The 17,413-nt window shown below is 46.9% G+C and overlaps 1 protein-coding gene across 1 annotated transcript; it reads left to right on the forward strand.

The window, feature by feature from the left end:
* Positions 1 to 11,680: 11,680 nt before the first annotated feature.
* LOC146072588 (uncharacterized) lies at positions 11,681 to 14,031 on the forward strand. The gene is made up of 2 exons (XM_083179795.1): positions 11,681 to 12,184; positions 13,059 to 14,031. The coding sequence occupies exons 1-2, from the start codon at positions 11,771 to 11,773 to the stop codon at positions 13,947 to 13,949; spliced, it is 1,305 nt and encodes a 434-aa protein (XP_083035921.1). The 5' UTR covers positions 11,681 to 11,770; the 3' UTR covers positions 13,950 to 14,031.
* Positions 14,032 to 17,413: the final 3,382 nt, after the last annotated feature.

Consider the following 17,413-nt stretch of genomic DNA (forward strand, 5'->3'; position numbering starts at 1 on the left):
GACATTGTGCGGGCAGGTTGTCTACGGGGGGGGGGGGGGGGCTGTGCTGCTGACTATGGAAGGGGAGGGGGAGTTGGCTGTGCTGTTCTGACTATCTATGGAGGTGGTGGCAGCTGTGCTGACTATCTATGAAGGGGGGCTGGCTGTACTGTGCTGACTGTCTATGGAGGGGGTTGGCTGTGCTGGCTATCCATGGAGTGGTGGGGTGTTATGTGCTGATTATGGGGGCTGTGCTGACAATTTATTGGGGGGTGTGGGGGTTAGGTACTGAGTATGGGGGGCTGAGCTGTCAATCTATTGGGGCGGGTGGGGTGTTATGTGCTCAGTATGGGAGGCTGTGCTGTCTATCTATGAAGGGCTGCTCTTTATGGGGGGATGTGATGTCTTAGGGGGACTGTGCTGTCTATCTATTACCCCTTTCAGACTGCAGTCTGACCCCCTTTCACGCAGAGCATAGCTTAGTGGTCCTTTGGCTTCTTTGAATTGTTTAATAATAGTGGCCCACACTGTCTTAAAGGTTGAAGACCACTGTGTTACATAGAAACAGATACCTGCAGATAGGAACAACTTGGCCCAGCTAGTCCTTTTTTACCTTTTGGTAACCTCAACCGTGTTTAATCTTTAGTTATTTGATGTTAGTTGTTAAGCCATGTAACCATTACAGGGGAAAATCAGATGCAAATGCTATGTATTATCTACTTGAATATAGATATGCTAAATTGCTCATGTTGGAGGCCATACTCAGCACAGAGCACCTACTGTAGTATAGAGCCGGCGAAAATGTCAATGGTGCTATCCATGGGGTCATCTAAGATGTAAAGTGGTAAATTTACTAAAATGGGAGTTCTATTGAAGATGGGATGTTGCCCATCAGCCAATCAGAGTCTATTTCTTACTTATTGTGCACCTTCTAGAATCGGATTGTTGCTGTGGGGACCAGGGAAGGGCATTGTAGCGGCATTAGCATAAGGTTGCATATCCAACTGCAACAAAAGACTGCAACTGCTTTTAACTGAAAATCAGGTTTTATGTGTAACATACTGTATGTACTAGGGTGGCCAATCACAGGATCAGGATTGGCGGGATCCCTGGATTTGGCCCCAAAATCGTCAGGATTTCAATCAGGATTGCCGGGCAGCGTCTGAGCACTCCAGCATCAACCCACCTCCTTAGCATTGAGGACACAGACGTGACTACAGAAATAAATGCTAAGGGGGTATTCAATGTTTGATTCCGACTGTTTTACAACAGTTTCCAACAGTCGGAATCATGGCTACTCCAAAGTCAATTCAACCATTTGTATTCAATGTTCCGACTGTTGGAAGGGTTCCGTCAGTTGGAATACAAGTGGATTGTCGAAATCCATGTGTATTCGGCTAAAAACGGCACTGGATTCGACAAATCGAATGTCGGAAATACTGTAGTGTCACACATTGAATAATCCCCCAGATTTGTCATTGAATCAGCTCCTATGTGGAATAAACTGGTTAATAATTATATTATAATGAAATAGTTGAAATAGTTATTAAATAGTCATTAGCATATTTGCCTCACTATTAAACCCTGGGTCCTAACAGAGAAAAATAGCACTTACATTTACACATTGTCAATCATTAATAGCAGCTTGAACAAAAACCGGATTTTTAAACAGTATTGCTCCCTTAGGTAAATACATTCTAATTAGGGTATATTGTGGGCAACAATATGTGCAGAAATAGTACCATTATATTTCTGCCAGGAACTTACTGACAAATGACCTACAGTAGTAATCAGAATGTCAGGTGACGAATGGATCAGCACAGGTGTAAGTGCATGACACATTTTGTTGCTGGGCTAAATAGGGCACATACTGTAAGTACTTTAATCAAATTGACTGAACCGCTGATTGATTTCCCTGCCAGACATTTCTCTAGAGTAAAACATGTTAACTACAGATTACAGGTCTGTATTTGCAAACAGTGAAATAATTTTATGACTTCATCATCACCGCAGCATGACAGAAATGTATTTTATTTGAGCAAATATAAAATGTCTGTAAATGGTCATATTTCATTGCATGACATTTACAGCAATTTTACTTTTATCCATTAAAACCAGAATTTCTTCCATCCAAATGCATCTTTTCTTCTTCATTTATATTTTACACATTAAAATCATAGCTGCAACAAATGGCCGATGTGCAGTGGGGGTGATTCTGGTTGGTTTTCAAAAGCAAACTCCTTCTTTACTGGACAGAACCATGCTGCACTGCAGGTGGGGCAGATGTAACATGTGCAGAGAGAGTTAGATTTGGGTGGGGTATGGGGAAAATCTAAACTGCAGTGTAAGAATAAATCAGACAGTATTTACTCTGCACAGAAATAAAATAACTCACAACAATGTAATTATCTCTGCATATGTTCTAACAGGCAGAGTCAGGGCCAGTGTAGGGGCCACTGGAGGGTGGCAGTTCACCCCTCGCCCCCCCGCATGGAGGTGAGCGTTGGTGCTGGAGTGGGCAGGGGTGTCCATGCCATGGGTGTACCTGCGGCGCTGTGTATAAAGCTGGCGGCGGCGGGGTCCCTGCAGTAAATAGGAAATAACAAGTATCATATCTGATACTGCTCCGTTCACAACCACTCTCTGTTCGCTATTATTCAGCCAGTTCCCTACCCATCTACAAATTCGTTCCCCAGATCCTTCATTTTATTCATCAACCTCTTATGAGGCACTGTATCAAAAGCCTTAGCAAAATCTAGGAAGACCACATCTACAGCATTTCCAATATCAAGGTTGTTGCTGACATTCTCATAGAAGCCTAGTAAATTTGTTTGGCATGAGCGATTTTTTACAAACCCATGTTGGCTAATACTGATTAAGCTATGGAGATCTAAATATACTTGGATCCAATCGCTTAAAAATCCCTCAAATACTTTACCCACTATTGATGTTAAGCTCACAGTTCTGTAATTAGCTGGGTCGTCCCTTTTTCCTTTTTTGAATATTGGTACTACCACTGCTATTCTCCAATATTTTGGTACCTTACCAGATGAGTTGACAAAAACGTAATACAGAGGGGTTGCTAATTCCTCCCTTAATTCCATAAGGGCCTGGTGATTTGTTTGTTTTGATTTTGCTGAGCCGCAATTTAAATGCCATCTGTCATGAAATCGATATTAAGATCTAGCTTGCTTGTCCCATTTGTGTTACCTGTATGCTCCTCTGTCTGCTCTTCCCTAGTAAACACTGATGAGAAAAACTAATTTAAAAGTTCAGCTTTTCCCTTATCCTCTGCAAAGTTTTTACCATTGATACTGGTTAATGGGCCTGTGTTCTCTTTAATTATTCATTTACTATTGATGTATTTGAAAAACTTCTTGGGATTGGTTTTGCTTTCAGTGGCTATGTGCTCTTCGTTTTTCCTTTTAGCTACTTTGATTACCCCTTTACAAATTTTATTTAATTCCTTGTATTTTTTGAACGCCTCCTCATTCACATTATCCTTGTAAAATTTAAATGCTCGTGTCTTATTGTTAATAGCTGTCCTTACTTTTTTGTCCAACCATGATGGCTTTTTCTTATTGAATTTGCCCTTATTTCCTTTTGGGATATATTTAATAGTTAATGATTCAAGCACATTTTTCAGTGTTTCCCACATTTCTTCTGCATTTTTCCCCTCAAATAACGCTTCCCACTCAATTTCTATTAAAGAGTCCCTCAATAATTCAAAGTTAGCCTTCCGAAAATGTAATATTTTAGCCGGTATGATGTAGTTTACAGAAATGATTTCCATCGAGACCCTGATGTGGTCACTGTTTCCTAGATGTTCTATTACTGTGGTGTTTGAAACTAAATCTATGTAATATAAATCTATGTAACTAAATCCAATAATGCCCCGTTATGAGTTGGTGCTATATTACATTTTAATATATATGAATAAAATTAAAATAATTTTAACAGTAAAAGTTAGTGCCCCTAAAAAGAGAGTTATCTTTTTTATTTTTTTTTATTTATAATAGAAGAAGCTTGGCAGGAAAAAAATTGGGAACTGAAAACAATAGCCACAAGGGATGAGTATGATATAATTGGATAACAGAAACATGGTGCAACGAGTCACACAATTGGGCTTTAAACATAGAAGGATATACCCTTTTCAGAAAAGACAGGGAAATTAGAAATAACTTAAAACCAAGTGAGAAGAAAATGTGCTTGGAGATAGACGAAGATAATACTGAGCCCGTGTGGGCAGATATAACTAATAATGGCAAAAAATTCTAATAATAATATTTTAATAGGGGTATGCTACAGACCACCGAACATATTTTGATAGGGAAAGTGTGCAAATAATAGTTTCTTTAATTGAGGCCAATGCCTGTCTCTATGCGCAAGCGTTATGCCTATACTCACGTGCACCTGCGCCTGCAATATATCCTATTATATTGTGAATATAATTCTGTAATAACACAATGTACATTAAAACAATAGGGTAACTGAATTATGTTAGCAAGAAAATATTAAGTAAATATTTAAAGAGCGCAAATGTAACACTAGATTTCAGGTAGAAATAGACTGTAGAAGCCAGCTTGTCTGGCTGAAAACAGCATAAACTCACCTGGCTATTGGCAGGAATCCTTAGCTCAAACACTGGATCTGGGCTCGGGGGTTCGGCTTGTCTTGATTGACGGGTGGCTGATTTGAATGATGGTCCAGGATAGGCTGTTTTGAAATTAGAGGTGGGGATTGATGGGATGATGATCCTGCTTCCAGAAGATTCTGCCTCTTGCTTCAGGAATCGTGGACTGTTGAGTACAGAGATTCATTTGATTAGCTAGATACTGACTTTATTGCTGTATTTTCCTTTAATAAACCTTTTTTTTCACCCATCTATATATCTCTAGATAATAAACCTCTTATTTCTGTCACCTTTCCTTTCTTTTCTAGCTGTTTCTATCCCCTCTATTCTCTAATGTCTGCCAGGCCCAAGCGTTCTGTGGGGGCTCCCACTAGATATGTCAGCCTTGATGAGGCTGATGTTAGGACCAGGGCCAGGCCTCCAGTGCGCGGCGATGTAAGGGGCTTATCCCCTTCGCCGCGCAGGAGAAATGTGGGCGCCAGGGTTCTTCCCCCCTCCCAGGTGTTACCCAAAACTTCTGTGGCTGGTGCAGGGCGTCGCGGAGCTCAATCCGCGACGCCGCGTGCATCCAATTCCAATGGCGGCGGGCGGAGGGGGAGATCGCGCGGTGGTCAGTCAGCAGCACCGTCGCTGGTCTCTCCTCCCCCCGCCCGGATAGACAGTAGGCGCCGGGGGTCGCGGTCCGCTGCGGTAACCGCGGCGCACCACGCAGCTGACGGGGTGGGGGAGGGGGATGCCGGAATACAGCCCGGCCCGGCTCCCTCTCCACCATCGCTGCTCTCTTCTCCCCCCGCCCGGGTACGCAGTAAGCGCCGGGTGTCGCGCCCGGCCGCAGACACCGCGGCGCAAAGCAGAGCTGATGTGGTGGGTGAGGGGGATGCCGGGATACAGCCCGGCCCGGCTCCCTCTCCCCCTGTTCAAAAAAATGGCGGGCTCGCTAGGGGACGGGATAGACGCCCTGTTGCCCCTAGCAACAACAGTGCGCCAAGTAAAAAACGAGGCAGGGGGAAGGGTGCAGTGCCGGATGGCACTGGGAGTAATACTGCGGTGGCTGCTGTTAGAAGTGGCCGCCGCAGATCTAATATGGATGATGCTAGCAATGAAATTAATAATGAGCCTGCAGCGCCATCTAGTGGCGCGGCTAGAAATAGCAAGGATCGGCATCAATTTATTCAGCAGTTTAGGAAGGAAAAATTGACAGACAGGGAATTTCATATGCTTGAGTCCGTTATGGGGGAATGGCAGTCCAACAGTGACTCATCGGATGATTCAAGGTCATCCGATGGGACTTCAGGGTTCTCAAAATCTACAGGGACCATCCGGCCACCAGAGGGGATCGTCAGTTGGCGGGCATGAGAGGGACCAACACGGTCATGCGCAGGATAGGACTTTGGTAGGTAACGCAAGATAAAGGCGTAGGGAACGCAGGAGGTTAGCAGACGAACCAGGCAGGCAAAGTGTTGTAGGTATACAAGGTAACGAGATAATGCCTGGTCACTCCTATGCGGATGCAGTGAGGGGGTCTAATCGGGCCGGAGATACGGTGACTTTAAATTCATCGGCTCTGACGTCCATTTGTGCGGCAGTGGTATCCGCAGTGGCTCCTTTGCTGACCACCGGTCCAGGTGGACAAGGGAGTGCTGCTCCTACGGCTACAGTGGCTTCGGTGTCCGACATCATAGCCCGAGCCATAGCGCCTACCATTACCGCGGCGAGAGGCGAAAGAGCAATTACCGCAAGGGAAAATCCATCGCCGGTTAATGTGCCTGTTAGCGGTGTCGTTAATGATACTATATTGGCAGGTCGGGGATTATCGCAGCAAAGTATGGACCGACCGTCGTCGAGCCGTGGCAACGTTGAAGGAGCGGGAGGAAGAGCTGGAGCATCTGAAGCGGGTGAGTCCTCTAATGATCCAGACTGGACTAGTGAGGGTAATGCCGTTTCGGATAGCGATGGGTCGGGGGGCTCATCGTCAGCAGAAAAGTCTAAGCGTAAAAGGTCTGCCAAGTCTCGTAAGAGGCGACGCAGACATGAAACTTCTGATTCTTCATTGGCGTCGACGTCTTCCGAAGGTAATTCATCTTCGGATGGCGGCATGCGCAGGCGCAAGAGGAAGAGGCGTAGAGAATACAGGTCCCATAGCTCGGGCTCGTCTAATGTATCGGTGGAATCCGACACCGTACAGTGTGCAAACACCGCTGTTAAGCGTGGTTTGCGCCCTAGGGCTAGGGACAGGATTAGGAAAGGGCGTTACGTTGACATCTTTGCTTTAACAAGCAAAGATAGGCGTGCCCTTCTGGCAGCTAGGAAGAAAGGACCCTCAAATGAGGAGGCCTTTCGTACCTATAATAACTGGGTAAGAGGCATGCTTCTTTTTGCAGCCTGTTACCTGGAAAGCCATCCGGATGAATACGTGAACCTGGTGAGATACCAGTTTCTTATTCATAAACTGTACACCTCATATGTGGGTTCGGGCTGGCGGACCTACGACGAGGAATTTAGGAGGAAGCAGCAAGGCCGAGAGGTGTTTGATTTCGGTAAAAAGGACGTCGAGTTATATGTCGAGGTTACCGAATCAGCTACGCCTCTCAAGGCTGCTGAGGGTAAGGGATGGTTTAGACAGTATGGGAATAGGCCTTACAACAACAATAATAGGAGAGGTAATAGTAAGCCTGGCCATGGAAAATGCTACGCATTTAACAATGGCCAGTGCAATCTGGGAAACCGGTGTCGTTTTCGGCACCTTTGTCTCAGATGCGGAGGTTCACACGCAATCAAGGATTGCACTAAACCGCCAACTGGAGGGGGAGGTGGGGCTCAGTCCACGGCAAAGCAAAGCCGCGGTCCAGCGGCACTTGTCGTTGGATGGAGCCCCAACTCCAATATCATTGGTCAGGATGTTACCATGGCTGGAACGTTATCCGGACAGAGATGGAGCGAAATTTTTACAGTCCGGATTTTCAGAAGGTTTTAAATTACCTGTTTCCGCCCCAATTAATACGGGAGCTAGGGGAAATTTACGTTCAGCCATGCAATATCCTGACATAATATTGCAAAAAGTTGAGGCAGAGGTTAAACTTGGCCGCATGGCAGGACCATTTTTAACACCACCAGTAGAGGGACTAATTTTGTCCCCTATTGGGGTGGTACCTAAGAAGGTGAAAGGGAAGTTTAGGCTGATTCAGCATCTTTCATGTCCTAGAGGGTCGTCCGTCAATGATGCCATTGATGACGATTTATGCACTGTCAATTATCTTTTATTTGAGAACGCAATAGGAATAATTCGAAGGCTTGGTCCCAGTGCCCTCATGTGCAAGTTAGATGTTGAATCGGCTTTTAGACTGTTGCCTTTGAATACAGAAGCGTTTAAATATATGGGATTTAAATTGAATGGGGGTTTTTACATAGATAAATGTTTGCCCATGGGTTGCTCTATTTCATGTGCCTATTTTGAGCGTTTTAGTACATTTTTGCAATGGTGCTTACAAGAGGTAACGGGAGCTGACAGCGTTACTCATTATTTGGATGACTTCCTTCTGGTAGGTCCTCCAGATTCTGATTTTTGCTTTAAGTTACTCGAAGCAGCTCTTGATTTGTTTAAGGAATTCGGTGTTCCTGTGGCAGGGGAAAAAACCGAGGGCCCTACTACGCGCCTGGTGTACCTCGGAATAGAAATCGATTCTGAGCTTGGCCTGTGTAAACTTCCTCTCGATAAGGTAACCCGCCTGCATGACGAAATACTTTATGCTATGGCGGCGGCTAAGTTAACGCTTAGACAGGCGCAATCCTTATTGGGCCTGTTTAATTTTGCATGTAGAGTTATGCCCATGGGCAAAATATTTTGTAGGAAACTTCAGCGAGCAACTGTGGGCATTCGCAAACCGCACCATTTTCTCCGCCTGTCTTCTGAAATGAAGAGGGATTTGAAAGTGTGGGAAATTTTTCTGGATAATTTTAACGGCATTTGCATCTGGCAAGCTCCAGCCGTTGCAAATGCAGAGTTAGAACTATATACGGATGCAGCGGGATCTACCGGATTCGGCGCATTCTATGCAGGCCGTTGGTGCGCGGATGCATGGCCTCAGTCTTGGTCACGAGACGGGTTAATTAAAAACATGCTATTTCCAATAATGGTCGCCCTAGAGCTTTGGGCCACGGAATTGTGTAACAGGGAAGTTGTCTTTTGGTGCGATAACCTAGGGGTCGTACAAGCCATTAGCCACCTAAAGTCAACTTCTCTGCCAGTTTTGCGCATATTAGCTCAGTTAGTGATGCTGTGCTTGGCGAACAACATTACGTTGCGAGCCAAGCACGTCCCAGGCGTGCTTAACGAAGTAGCGGATGCACTGTCTCGTTTTGAATGGGTAAGATTTAGGCAACCTGTGCCTTTAGCCCAGAAACATGGTGAGCAGTGTCCATCTTTTTTATGGCAGGTGCCTCTGGAGGGTTAGAGGAGCTGGCCCTGCGATCGTTAGCGCCGGCGACTTTCAGAGCGTATCTGGCCTCATGGGAGCGCTGGAGCGAGTTTATTCTTGAACGGGGTGGCACAGGTAAGAGCTATAAGCGTCTTATTATTGCCTTTGTATGGAGCCTGTACTTGGAGGGTAAGTCCCGAAGTTTCGTGGAACGCTCTCTGGCAGGCATCTCATTCTTTTTGCGTCTTGGTGGGAGGAGAGACATTACCAAGTCTTTCCTCCTTTCCAGGATGCTAAAGGGATGGGCCAGAACCAGGCCGGTTTTGCCCGACAGGCGCCGGCCGATTGATGCCGGTCTGTTACGTCGAATCTCGAAGTCTTTAAGAATAATTTGCTCAACCGATTACGAGGTTCGACTTTTTAGACTGGCATTTGTCATGGCTTTCCATGGGGCGTTCAGAGTAGGCGAACTGGTGTCCGCAACCAGGGCATCTCCCTCGCCTATGCTGTTCAGCCATGTCTACGTGCACCACGACGGTTTATGGTGCAAGATACAGCGCTCAAAGACTGATGTAGTAGGCAGGGGTCAGTGGGTCCATTTGGGTCGGAGTGGCGACCGCCGGATCTGTCCGGTGGCGGCGGCTCTGGCTTATTTGGAGTTGCAGCCCCAATTGCCCGGGGCCTGGCTGATGCACATCGACGGGTCGCCCCTTACTAACTTTCAGTTTAGATCGGTTTTCAGGCGCTGTATATTGCATCAGGGTCTTTCTCCAGCCGACTTTGGGACACACTCTTTCCGTTTCAGCGCCGCCTCGGCCGCCGCTGCAGCGGGTTGGTCCCAGGTCGACATAAGAGCACTTGGAAGATGGCGGTCTGGTGCGTTTAGGCGATACATCAGACCGACATAGTCCAGTGAGCCCATTTGAGGAGTAGCCGCTCGCCCAAACGCGCTTTAGTGTTTGGGGGGCCTTGAGGAATTTTTTGTGTTACCACCAGTCTTAAATTAGGCTCTAGCCAACTGGTGGACGATTTGTGTTTTTTGCCTCAAGTCAAATCGGGTGACCCCCCCCCCCCACACCCCTTTTCCACTAAACGATTAGCGGTAAATTAGAATAGATTAACAATAATTTAAGTGGGTCAAAAAACAACTAGTTTTAAATAGATCACTCAAATCACAGTCATATTAGTTATTACCAATTTAATATAGAAATCCAAAATCACCTTTAAAGGTGGGTATACACGGATAGATTTTGCAAAAGATCTGGGCGTTCCCGATCGATCGTAAAGACCAATCGTTCAAATCGTTCCGTGTTTTGGAACGATATGGTCAGCGATGCGCGCACCCGCCAGTCGTTAGTAGAGGTCGCTGATCTTCCCTGCATGCAGAAAAATCAGCGACCAATCGCTAACGATGTGCACAATCGTTTTGCTAATCGTTTCTTCAGTGTACAATTTGGGTTTGGCTGACGACTAGGAAACCACTCCCCTCCTCCATTACGTCAACCTGTCCCACCCTGGCTGCGTGGAGAGGAGCACCGCATGGTGAAGGAGGAAGCAGCGCGTAAAAAACTGTTTGCCACCGCGATGTAAGTAGCTTTCTGCCCACCAATGTTGTACACACTGCACCCCCTGTGAATGTAGCTGCCGCTGCCCACCAATGTTGTACACACTGCACCCCCTGTGTATGTAGCTGCCGCTGCCCACCAATGTTGTACACACTGCACCCATTGTGTATGTAGCTGCCGCTGCCCACCAATGTTGTACACACTGCACCCCCTGTGTATGTAGCTGCCGCTGCCCACCAATGTTGTACACACTGCACCCCCTGTGTATGTAGCTGCTGCTGCCCACCAATGTTGTACACACTGCACCCCCTGTGTATGTAGCTGCCGCTGCCCACCAATGTTGTACACACTGCACCCCCTGTGTATGTAGCTGCCGCTGCCCACCAATATTGTACACACTGCACCCCTTGTGTATGTAGCTGCCGCTGCCCACCAATGTTGTACACACTGCACCCCCTGTGTATGTAGCTGCCGCTGCCCACCAATGTTGTACACACTGCACCCCCTGTGTATGTAGCTGCTGCTGCCCACCAATGTTGTACACACTGCACCCCCTGTGTATGTAGCTGCCGCTGCCCACCAATGTTGTACACACTGCACCCCCTGTGTATGTAGCTGCTGCTGCCCACCAATGTTGTACACACTGCACCCCCTGTGTATGTAGCTGCCGCTGCCCACCAATGTTGTACACACTGCACCCCCTGTGTATGTAGCTGCTGCTGCCCACCAATGTTGTACACACTGCACCCCCTGTGTATGTAGCTGCCGCTGCCCACCAATGTTGTACACACTGCACCCCCTGTGTATGTAGCTGCTGCTGCCCACCAATGTTGTACACACTGCACCCCCTGTGAATGTAGCTGCTGCTGCCCACCAATGTTGTACACACTGCACCCCCTGTGTATGTAGCTGCCGCTGCCCACCAATGTTGTACACACTGCACCCCCTGCGTATGTAGCTGCTGCTGCCCACCAATGTTGTACACACTGCACCCCCTGTGTATGTTGCTGCTGCTGCCCACCAAACACCTCATTTATTGCTAACAATCCAAAATACTAAAACTGAACTGAAGTAACAGCAAAATAACATTTATTTAGTAAGCAAAACCATGATATTGTCTACAACTACATATTTTTGTGAAAAATAACCGGAAAACATAACTTTTTAATTACAGAGACATGACCAGTGAACGGGAGCGGGAGTTCCTTACAGGTTTTTTTGCTATCTATCAGGAACACGAATGCCTATGGAAGGTCAAATCCCGCGACTATGCAAACAAAAATAAGAAAGACCTCGCTATAAAGCACCTCGTGACCTACAGCCTCCAATTCCACGAGGAAGCCTGCCCAAAATGGGTGCGCCGTAAAATACAGAATGTGCGCACAGTTTTTCTAAAGGAGCACAAGAAAATTGCTGCATCGCGGTCTTCAGGTGCTGGTGCCCAGGACGTGTACCTAACCAATCTGTGGTACTACGACCAATTAAAATTCGTCCTAGAACAGGATCCAGAGCGCCCATCAAGAATGCTTTTGGTCGAGGAGGTGCCAACAGATGACACAGAAGATAATGGGGATAATTCAGCCAGTGATTTGGTAAGTTGTCTGCAACAAAAGGCCACAATTCACAGCTCTATTAGTGTAGGCACTCCTCCTGCCATGGCACTGCACCAACACCATTAAAATATCCCAAGTACTGCTCGCGGACAGCTTTAGCCCGTGCACTCCCTGTCTCATGGAGGGCAGGTGCTCCAACAGAGGCAATATTGGACACTTCCTCTGCTTGATTGGGATCATCGACCATGCTGATGGCAGTTTGTTGTTGCATTGCTTTGCGTCGCAAGTAGTTGTGCAACACACAACATGCCAGCACAACCCAGTCGATTTTATCAATCCGCAAGTTAATTGCCGTGTGTAGCACACGGAAGCGGTTGCTCAGAATCCCAAAAGTGTTCTCAACAACACGCCTAGCCCTCGACAGTCTATAATTAAAGATTCGCTGTTGAGGTGTCAGCCCCCTTTGAGCATATGGCTTCAACAGATGTTCGTGTAGAGCAAATGCTTCATCGGCCACAAACACATAATTTAAGCCATGTTTGGTATCAGGCACAGTTGGCAACCTTAGCCTATTAGACATCATGCGCTCATAAAACTCAGTTCTTTTAAAGGATCCCCCATCCGAAGCGCGTCCATTTTTCCCAACATCCACAAAAATAAATTCATAGTTCGCATTTACCACCGCCATCAGTACAATACTGAAGTATCCTTTATAATTGAAATAATAAGATCCTGAGTGTGCAGGTGGTGTGATGCGAATGTGCTTCCCATCTATTGCTCCCCCGCAGTTTGGAAAGTTCCAACGCCGATCAAACTCGTTGGCAATTAAAGTCCAGTCCTCTGTGCTTGATGGAAACTGTGAACAAAACAAAAAATTAAAAATAGATTAATATAATTTTTGTACTTTCAACAGGCTTCCACACCGGATCTGGAACAACTCGCATCCCCTGTTCTCTCCAGCCCTACCGAAACATCCACAGGCGTCGCCTCCAATGCTGGAAGTGATAGCTCAACTACCAGAAGAAGGTACAGACGTCAGGATGCAACGGCCAAATCGACTACTGATCAAAATGCAGCTCTACTACAGAAAGTAGAGCAAGTTTTAAACAAGGAACCCGATTATTTTGCTAATTTTGCAACTCACGTTGGTGGTGCATTACGCAAGATGGATCCTGACCAACAGGTTGAATTCGAACGAATTGTATATGATTTGCTGTACCGTGGCAGGAACAAACGCCTCAAACCAGAAACAGGTGTTTGCGATTACACTATGCCTCCCCCTATTGTAGGCCACCCAAGGTCATACCTAACCCCTCCAAACATTGGTGAACCTCCATGTGCGGTGCTGAACGCCACGCCTGTTCAGCATGACCCCAGTATAACATACCAAGCCAGTGCTGGAATGGTCGCCTCCAAATTACACATAAGTAGCCCACCCCCCACCTATCCCCGTACAGTGACGCCCACCGGCCCAGAACTGCATGAACCAGGTAGAACATACCAGTCCAATGCAGGAATGGTCACTGCCCCATTCCACATGACTAGCCCACCCACTACCTATCCCCGCACAGTGATGGCCACCGGCCCAGAACTGCATGAACCAGGTAGAACATACCAGTCCAATGCAGGAATGGTCACTGCCCCATTCCACATGACTAGCCCACCCACTACCTATCCCCGCACAGTGATGGCCAGGCCAGAGCAGAATCAACCTCCAACCTCATTTCCCTCCACCTCATTTGACGTCATCTATAGTGCATTGCAGGACTGCAATGATGACGGCAAAAATGTGGTTCAACTGTAACATTTTTGTGGTTTCCACTAATGAATGCCTTCAATATGATACTTCATGGGTCCTGAAACTGCGGCCCTCCTGATGTTGTGAAACTTCAAATCCCAGCACGCCTTGTCACAGTTTTAACACTCCCTTAAAGCAAAACTGTGGCAAGGCATGCTGGGATTTGTAGTTTCCCAACATCTGAAGGGCTGCAGTTTGAAGAACCATGTGATACTTGAATACCACCATCCATCTTTGATGAAACATTCAGCTTCCCTTTCCATTGCTGTGTGATGCAGTGCTTGTTGCACTGGTGGTCTCTTTTTTTTTTGGTACTAAATGAACCATGGCTGATGGAAATAGACCCCCCTTTTCATTCACCATGTAGCCAACAATGCATGTACTTTATACTTAAAACTCATGTGACATGTTATATTTTATTCTTGATACTCCAAAAGCAGCAATATGTTTTGCGTAATGTGCACCGGTGTACAAATTAAAATAAAAAAAAAGTGTGGCACCTGAGTATATTGTATGTGTTATTTACGCTTACCTTAAAGTACTGAGACTTCAGGACTTAAACAATAGCCTGGCAAGTTTCAGGGATAATCCTCCCCAATGCCTGAGGTGAGATCAGGGAGCCAAACTTCAGATCAGCCAGGGACCTTCCTGTGGCAAGGTACCTCAGGGTGACGACCAGTCTCTCCTCCGTAGAAATTGCCGCCCTCATATTAGTGCTCTCTTTCTGGATGATCGGAGTGACCAGACGTAGCAATTCCTGAAACGTGTCCTCATCCATTCGCAGAAAATTCCGGTAGTCACAGGGGTGGGTACCTCGGATCTCCACCAGGAGAGACATGTGGGACTGAGTGTCCCTCCTCAGTAGCCACTCCTTGGTCCAACAGGATCTCGGCTGCCTCCTCCTTCGGGCTGGATCCCTACGTTTCAGCATGAGATATGCGTAGCACAATGCAAGCTGGTATTGATAGGAATCCATAATGTGAGCAAAACAGGCCAAAATCACACTTTGCTAACAAAAGCAAAAGCACTGCAGTAGCTGGATAAATCCGGTCTCTCCAACAACAATACTGCTGTGAGGTAGAATGGAGGATGCTTGTCTACCCTGTTAAGTCACACTCATTATTCCGCCCATTATTTATAATTCAAAGGACACTAGATCAATCGTCTGTGTTTTAAGAGAAACGACCAACGATATCGACTCGCTAACGACCGGTCGTTTGCTACAAATCGTTAGGTGAATCGTTTCACTTTGTCATGAAATCGTTGGTTCAGGAGTTCAGACCGAATCGTTAGCGAGATCGAATCGTTGGACACATCTATCCATGTATACCCACCTTAAGGGAATTCCCGGGCGCGTTAATTTTTTCCCAATGTCTACTTATATTCAATATTTCTAACGGTATTTATTATTTTGAATTGCAGGTCAACGTTTGGACACCAATATGATTTGGATGGTGGGGCATTCATTTATTTATTGGTTGTCCTTGTCCCAGGTAACCATGGATACTGAGCGTTTCCCTGAGACGCGATTTATCCGTTGGCTGGGGCGTAGGGGTATGAGGTGGCCCGCATTGAGGGGTCTTCTTGAGGAGTCGGTTAGGTCGTTTGGTTACCCGCTTTTTGTCATCATACACCTGGGGGGCAACGACCTCACGCATAATTCCGGTCTCAATATACGATTTGAGATCAGGGGCGAAATGTAATAGGCTGCGATTTTTGGACGAGTTCCAAACTCGCCAGAAATCGCACTTTTAAAAATCGCATTTTTTGACGCTAATTCGCATATGTAATGAGATGCGAATTAGCGGCAAAAAATGCGATTTGCCGCGATTTAGGTCGATTTTTTGTCATGAAAATGTGCGCATTTTCAGTCCTGAAAATGTGCGCATTTTCATATATGCGATTTTGGTTGTAAAAAAAAAAAAAAAAAACACACCATAAAATCAAAGGAACAATCAAGTTGGGGTTCCCTGGATTTTATAAAACCAGCACCAGGCTCAAGGTCCGGCGCTGGTTCCCAAAATACGGGGGACAAAATGACTAGGGGTCCCCCGTATTTTAAGAACCAGCACCGGACACAACCAGCCAGCAGGGTAATGCCACAGCCGGGGGAAACTTATTATATAAGCTCCCGCGGCCAAAGCATTAACCCCCTGGCTGGTCAGCATGGGCAGGGGTCCTGGGGAAGTGGGGACCCCCCCAATGAAGGGGTCCCCCCCCTCCAGGACTTACCAGCCCATGCTGATAGTCCGGGGCTGTCCCCGATGCCCCTGGGCGGTGGGTATCGGGCTGATGACTTGTGTAAAAAAAAGGATAAAAACTATTGTTCTTTACTGGCGAACTATGAGTCCCAGCAAGCCTACCCCGCATGCTGGAACTTGGAGAACCACAAGTCCCAGCATGCGGGGCATTAAAGGGCCCGCTGGCACTTGTAGTTCTGCAGTGAAAAAAATAGTGCACAAAATCACACTGACACCCTGTAAAATAAAACTTTAATACACACAAAACACACACACACTGATACTTACCTACCTTGAGCCCGTAGGTCGGTCCCTGGATCCTGGGTCCGGGCTCCGGGGCTCCAGGGCAGAAGAGTCCGGTTCCGGGGCCTTGGTCCTGGTTCCGGGGCTGGTCCTGGGGTTCCGGGGCTCCTGGCGTGAAGAATCCGGGGTCCGGGATCCGTGGTAGTCCCCAGGGGTACCTAAGGAGGCAAATCCTACTCACCTGCTCCCCGGCGGCGACCTCCGGTGACAGCGCTGCTCCAGACTGGTATCTGGCTTGAAGGACTTTGCCCGGCGCTGAGATGTTTCCTCTTCGCCGTCTCTGCACAGAATGATTTCTCGGCCAATCAGGAGCTGAGAAAGTCGGCTCCTGATTGGCCAGAAATCATTCTAACTAGAGACGCCGACGAAGTAACATCTCTGCTCTGGATGCGCTGAGATGTTACTTCCCCAGGACCCCTGCCCATGCTGACCAGCCAGGGGGTTAATGCTTTGGCCGCGGGAGCTTATATAATAAGTTTCCCCCGGCTGTGGCATTACCCTGCTGGCTGGTTGTGTCCGGTGCTGGTTCTTAAAATACGGGGGACCCCTAGTCATTTTGTCCCCCGTATTTTGGGAACCAGCGCCGGACCTTGAGCCTGGTGCTGGTTTTATAAAATCCAGGGAACCCCAACTTGATTGTTCCTTTGATTTTATTATACCAGCACCGGCTTTTTAAGCCCGGGGCTGGTTATGCTTAGGAGGGGGGACCGCACGCCGTTTTTTTTCTTTTTTTTTGTTTTAACTATTTTTTTACAACAGAACCATGCACAGATCTCAATGATCTGTGCATGTTTCTGATAAAAGCGCCAGGCAGAACCTGGTCTATTTTTTTTGCGATTTTTAGTAAGCTTTACTAAAAATCGCAACCCATTAAATATGCGACTTCTATCCTTTTTAATGGGAAAACATCTGGATGCGATTTTTAGT

This window comes from Crinia signifera, chromosome 4 (assembly GCF_055691185.1).
Source record: "Crinia signifera chromosome 4, ASM5569118v1, whole genome shotgun sequence".
In the NCBI taxonomy this organism is placed as follows: Eukaryota; Metazoa; Chordata; class Amphibia; order Anura; family Myobatrachidae; genus Crinia; species Crinia signifera.

Excerpts from the sequence above, each read along its gene's own strand:
- LOC146072588 (XM_083179795.1), top strand. The coding sequence starts at position 11,771 with ATGACCAGTGAACGGGAGCGGGAGTTCCTTACAGGTTTTTTTGCTATC. Across the intron at positions 12,185-13,058 it reads ATAATTCAGCCAGTGATTTG|GCTTCCACACCGGATCTGGA; the intron begins GTAAGTTGTCTG and ends TACTTTCAACAG.